The sequence below is a fragment of the Leptonychotes weddellii genome, unplaced genomic scaffold, assembly GCF_054177405.1.
Source record: "Leptonychotes weddellii isolate Sample4059 unplaced genomic scaffold, ASM5417740v2 HiC_scaffold_10683, whole genome shotgun sequence".
NCBI classification, from domain to species: Eukaryota; Metazoa; Chordata; class Mammalia; order Carnivora; family Phocidae; genus Leptonychotes; species Leptonychotes weddellii.
In genome coordinates this window covers 1243-7285 of record NW_027683832.1, presented here as the reverse complement: position 1 = coordinate 7285, position 6043 = coordinate 1243, and the positions used below count along the sequence as shown (strand labels likewise).

Genomic DNA, 6043 nt, shown 5'->3' with positions numbered 1-6043 from the left:
GGGGAGCCTGGGGGCCCGCCGGGTGAGGACGGGCCGGGGGAGCCTGGGGGCCCGCTGGGTGTGGGCTGGCCGGGAGAGGAAGACCAGCAGGCCTGTGCACCCGTCAGGATGGGGTGCGCTGTGAGCATCCGTGTCCTGTGGCTGCTAGGACAAATGCCGTAAGCTGGGCGCGTAAACCAGTGCACGCTTCTCAGCTCATAGTCCTGCCGGTCAGGCCCTCAGTTGGTGTCAAGGCCAAAATCAAGACCACGCCCACCTGAGCCCGGGTCCTCTTCCAAGCTCACTGGTCATTGGAATCTGTTCCTTGTCACCTGACCTCACGGGTCAGGATATGGTAGTTCGAATTTTCCTTTGACCTGTTCTTTCTCTCTGGAGAAAACTCTGCTTTTAAAGAGCTCATGTGATAAGATCAGGCTGGTCAGGGTCATCTCCTTGTTTTATAATGTCCAAGTCAACTGACTCGGCACTTGAATTATGTGTGCAAAACGTACGGAGTGAACCAAATAGCCAGGAGCCGGGAACCTGCTGGAGGTGAACGGGGCATCTTGGAATTCTGCCTCCCACCGTGGAGCAGGGACCTGGCAAACCATGTGAGCCTTGCCTGCAGCAGCGGGGACTGAGGCTGGACTGGGCCTCCTACCAGTAGCTCTTAGAGGCCTGCTTAGCTGATGGTACCTTTTTACCTGCAAAAAATGAGGTTCTGGCACTCATATCTTGGTACATTCCTAAGTACTGTCCTCACTCCTCCCTTTTTCCTGTTCACATTATTATGTACACTTAAGTCATGCCTGAAGAGTCTTTCTTGGTGCCTGCCGCTGCCATGTCCCACCGTGGTGTGTTGGGATTTCCACGGGGCCTCCGACAGGAGAGGGCCCCGGCATTTGACCATCCGCCTTGCCCCCTGCCCCTCCTCACCCGGTCTCTAGGCTTTGAGGGAGGAAGTTATCCCTTCCCCTGTCCTGGCATGAGGCTGGTGTCCCAGCAATGGTATTTCTTTTTTTTTTTTTTTTTAAGATTTTATTTAATTATTTGAGAGAGAGCATGAGCAGAAGAGCAGAGGGACAGGGAGAAGCAGGCTCCCCGCTGAGCAGGGAGCCCGATGCGGGACTCGATCCCAGGACCCTGGGATCATGACCCGAGCCGAAGGCAGACGCTTCACTGACTGAGCCACCCAGGCGCCCCAGAGCAGTGCCATTTCTTTGACATTCCAGCATGTCTCCTGTTGTCTCAGAAATGGCCCTGGTGGGAAGGAACCAGCGATGCCACACACGCCCTTCACCTTCTGCCCCAAGCAGGGTTTTTGGATCTCCTGTCCTGCTAACACCATTCTTGGCCCGTAGCGGACATTTCCTTCCCCTGTTACCTTGGTTGTCACCAGGAGAAAGCTTTTCCCTTGGTTCACCCGAGATAAGAGGGTTTTTTCAGAAGGAGCTGCACCGAGACACAGAAGCACGAGAATAAACAGAACTGTAGCCGCACACGAGCCACAGTTTTCTGAGCCCAGAATCCCACCCTCAGCTACCCCAGGTTCCAGGTTCCTGGGTCTCCAGACGCCGCCATGTGTCTGTATGTGTTTCATGTAAATTGACTTCTTTTTCCTGCTTCCCCCTTAACACCGTTTTTGAGACTCACCCCTGCTGCCCTTGATCCAGTGTGCGGCGTCTTGTCGCGGCGAGGTGGTTCACGGTGCGTCGCACCCCCTCAGCGGCATTTGGATTCTAGTCCTCTTCCTCTTTGCCTGTCTTGATGGGTAGTGCTGCATGAACGTTTTCATTCTCTGACGGCCGGCCGCTGAGGGCTTGCGTGTCTGCAGCCAACCAGGTCTCACCTCTGCCATTTTGCTCTAGTGTTCTCGCCTTTTTCTTCCTGGTTTGTAGTCAGTTCCTTGCAACCCCACCCCCCAGACAGATGCTAACGTTGCCCATGCCCTGTGCTTGTCTGGTAGTTTGTCAGCCAGCGAGGCGTGATGCGGGGGTCTCAGGTAGGACGGCGTCTGCTGCAGGCCCTGGCTGTCTCTGGCTTTGACCCTGGAGTCCCTGCGCTCGGCTCCCGGAGCTCTACAGCTGTCTCCTGCCTTGCCCCCCCCATCGCACTGTGCATGTGCACCCCCACACGCACACAGCCCCCAGAGCCCAGCCCTTGGCTCCAGGTGGGTTTGTGCTGTTTTGGCGGGGGGCGGGGGCTGCCCGAGGCCTGGCCTCGCTCAGGCTGCTGGAGGGCTGGAGCTGAGGGAAGGACGGGAGGCGGGCGCGTGGTCCAGGCCCCTCCTGTCCCCCAGGCTTGTGGTGGCGGTGGAGGAGGCCTTCACTCACATTAAGCGGCTGCAGGAAGAGGAGCAGAAGAACCCGAGGGAGGTGATGGACCCCCGGGAGGCAGCCCAGGCCATCTTCGCCTCCATGGCCCGTGCCATGCAGAAGTACCTGCGCACCACCAAGCAGCAGCCCTACCACACCATGGAGAGCATCCTGCAGCACCTCGAGTTCTGCATCACTCACGACATGACGCCCAAGGTAGGCGGACTCTGCTGCCGGCACCCTGCCTCTCTCCGCTCCGGCCTTCCTTGCCACGGGGTTCGCTGCACCCAGCCCTGCAGCCCTGCGCTCCTCTGCTCCCGCTCCGCCTTGTGGTCTCTTCTCCCGTCCCTGCCCCACCCCCCGCCTCTGCTCCGAGTCAAGTTCCCAGGCGGTGAGGGGCAGGGGCAGCTTCCAGACTCTTCCGGGAATGGCCGAGACCTGACTCCCGTCTCTGTAAGGGCTCTGCTGTTGCCACACCGAGTCCCCCCGTCCCCCTTCACCGCCACCGAGTGTTCTTTGTGCTCATTTCGAGCTGTTACCCTCCCCTCAACTTTATTGTCAGCCTCCTAGAATTGCGTCCCCAACCACACTTGGTGAGCAGGGTGACAGGCTCCGTGAGAGCTGATGCAGGGGAAGCAAGGATGAGGGAGGGCTCGCGGTCCTGGCCTGTGGCGGGGAAAGTGCGGGGCGCAGGTCCTGACCCTGGGCGCCCCCCTCTTCTGTGGGCTCCGCTTCCCCATGTTTACAACAAGGGTCTGAAGCAGAGGAGCCCAGCCCCTTTCTGCTCTAATGTTCTAGATGGCGTGGAAGCAGAGCGTGGGCTGGGGGACATCTTGGTTGTCTCCGGAAGCTGTGCCCCCAGGGGGCGAGGGTGGCAGGTGGGTGGGAGAGATGCCCACGCAGCCCCTGGCCTCTCCCCAGGCCTTCCTGGAGCGGTACCTGGCGGCCGGACCCACCATCCAGTACCACAAGGAACGCTGGCTGGCCAAACAGTGGACGCTGGTGAGCGAGGAGCCGGTGACCAACGGGCTCAAGGACGGCATCGTTTTCCTCTTAAAACGCCAGGACTTCAGCCTGGTGGTGAGCACCAAGAAGGTCCCCTTCTTCAAACTCTCCGAGGAGTTTGTGGATCCCAAGTCGCACAAGTTTGTCATGAGGCTGCAGTCTGAGACCTCGGTGTGACCGAGCAGCGGCGGCAGGGGGTGCGTGGGCCTCCTGCGGGCGGGGGAGGGCTCGGCTCTCGTCTCCCGCCGCCCTTCGGCCTCCTGCCCCCGTTTACTTTTACTTGAATTGACCCCCCACCCATCTGCTCCCCTCCTCCTTAGTTGCCCCACATGAGCCTCAAGAGGCCACCTGCGTCAGCAGAGCCTGGGAAGCTCGCTCTCTCTCCCCAGCCCTCACTTGGTGTCATCCTGCAGGAAGCCGTGCCTCTCGCCCTCCCTCTCCCTCCCGGATGGATGGCGGTCTCTTCTGAGAGGGGGCGGGGACCCCCTGAGCCCCCACCCTCCCTGAACCAGGTCCTCGTAGCAATGCGGACTGTGGCCCCAGCAGGGTGTTCCCGGGGCACAGACGTGACTCCAGAGAGCCATGGTGCCAAACTCCTCCAGGTGGTGGGTTATCCACTCTTCCTGCCCGCTCAGCCTGCCCGGTACAAACGCTGAGTTCTTGGGGCAGGATACCCCTGTGTCCCCCCCACATGGCCCGAGTCAGGGGTCTCCCCGCCACCGTCATTGGCTTCGGCTGTCAGAGCTTCCCCTGCACATCCACACAACATTCAGAGCGAGGGAAGATCCTACCCTTCACTCCACAGTCTCTACCTTCTGTTTCTGAGTTGTATGGTCTGTGACCACAGGCAAACTGAGGCAGAAGCCCTCTGTGACCACGTTTCCTGGGCCATGGGGGACAGTGCCTTCCCTCACTGGGTCCACCCTGGGCAGCCTCTGAGCGAAGGACGGGAGAGACCCGGGGAACATCACAGATCCCTGCCCTCTGAACCTACCTGTACTTTCGTTCCCGCCTTGCTGGGGCAGGTTTCCCCTTCCTGCTGAAGGACGGCAAGTAGACAGACGCCAGCCCAGATTTAGTGGCTTGCAGACCATGACCCGACCCCCCAAGGTCTGAGACCAACATTCCCCGCCCCCCCCCCCGTGTGTTTTCTCTCAGTGCCAGGGACCTGTTGCCTCATCTCGTTTTGGGGGGAGCCAGTAGCCCCCTCGTCCCCTGCCTTAAGCCCACTTCTTTGCCTCAGGGGTCTCTTTTCCTTGGCTGGCCAGGGTGCCCTCCTGTCTCCCTGCCTGGTTCTCTGGGCGCTCGTCTCTCTCAGTGCTGGGGTGAGGGGCCAGGATTGCCGCCTTCATGGGTATCCGTCCCTCACCTTGTTGGGCTTCTGTAGTCTCTACACCCAATCCGAATTTTCCAGAGTTTAGGTCTCGTTTTGAGCAAAATCCACTGGCCTTCTAAGACATATTTTCAGCGTACTGGCCTTCTAAGACATATTTTCAGCGTACATCTGAGCCTTTCACTCAGACGTGTTTCAATTACGTAGTTTTAGCCGAGGGAACTAGAACCTCCAGCTGGGGTCCACGGGGAGGGCCATTCGCGGCTGGGCTGGAGTGTGCCCTGGGGCCAGGCCTCTGAGTAACTCGCCGTGCCCCCTCTCAGGCCCATCTTCTGGCAGACTCACTGGTTCTTGCCACGCGGAGTGCCCCATGAGCTCTGATCCCCACTGGTCTCTGACCAGGGAGGCTTCCTGTCTGTGTAGGGATAGTCTGGGCGTGATGGAGCCTCGTGATGGCCTTTCCCCCCTTGTTCTCCTTGAAAAAGCACATCTGTCCACCCACCACTTCCTAGAGAAGGGCTCTTCAGTTTGCGCTGAGCCCGATCCCTACAGGTGTGGTTTGGGGGCTGACTTAGGCAGTGCCCGAGGGAAATGCATCCTATCCTGGGGGTTGTGGGAAGGTATCTTTTCTTCTCTTCAAGAACCTGGTTTCAGAGGAGTCCCTCCTGGGTCACATTTCTAAATACCTCACTATCCTGGAAAACGGGGCCTGGATGGTGGGCAGGAGCGGGGTGTGGGGTGACGGAAGGACCGGGTTGGGGCGGGCAGACGGAACGTATTTGGGATCTTCGTTGCGGCCCTACGTTAGGGGCGGGGGAGTGTTTATTTTCAGAACCTGCCATGTTTTTAATCACTGTGATTTTTTCATTCCTTTTTCCTAAAACAAAAAGCAAACTTTCCCCCAACTCTCTAAGCACTAAGGGCTGTGACTGAGAACGGTAGTGTTTTGGTCCTTTGCGTCAGAACTGTGGTATCTTTGTTTTCTTTGACGATTATTATAATTATTATTATTTTGTAAAGTGTCAGGATGAGTTGTCAAGTGTTTGGCTGCGTGTGTCTTTGCTTCTCCCACACGGGGAGTTGTCTCCATGCTGTGAACTGCTGTGGGGCGCGCCGTGGGCCCAGGCCCTTGGCGCACTGTCCCCCTTGCTCCGCCAGTCCCGCCACGCGCTGGGTTTTCTTACTCTTCTCCTGTGGGGGCGCACCTACCTGCGGCCCCCCCCACTCCCCCAGGACACCGGACGTGTGGCTGGGTCTCTGTGACTCCACAGCGTCCTAGCTCCTCCCCACCACCCCCACCAGGCCTTCCTGTCATCACCTTGGAGCACCCTGGGGAATGCTGCACCTCAGGCCTTCACCCACCTCGCCACACTGCCGCGTCCCCCCCGGTCCCCTTTCTCTGACACGACCC

General features: G+C 59.1%; 1 protein-coding gene across 1 annotated transcript; it reads left to right on the top strand.

Moving 5' to 3' along the window:
- Nucleotides 1-16: 16 nt before the first annotated feature.
- LOC145718086 (vang-like protein 2) lies at nt 17-4766 on the top strand. Its single transcript, XM_081809527.1, has 2 exons — nt 17-2510; nt 3216-4766. Exons 1-2 carry the CDS (start codon nt 2358-2360, stop codon nt 3474-3476), a joined length of 414 nt encoding a protein of 137 aa, XP_081665653.1. The 5' UTR covers nt 17-2357; the 3' UTR covers nt 3477-4766.
- Nucleotides 4767-6043: the final 1277 nt, after the last annotated feature.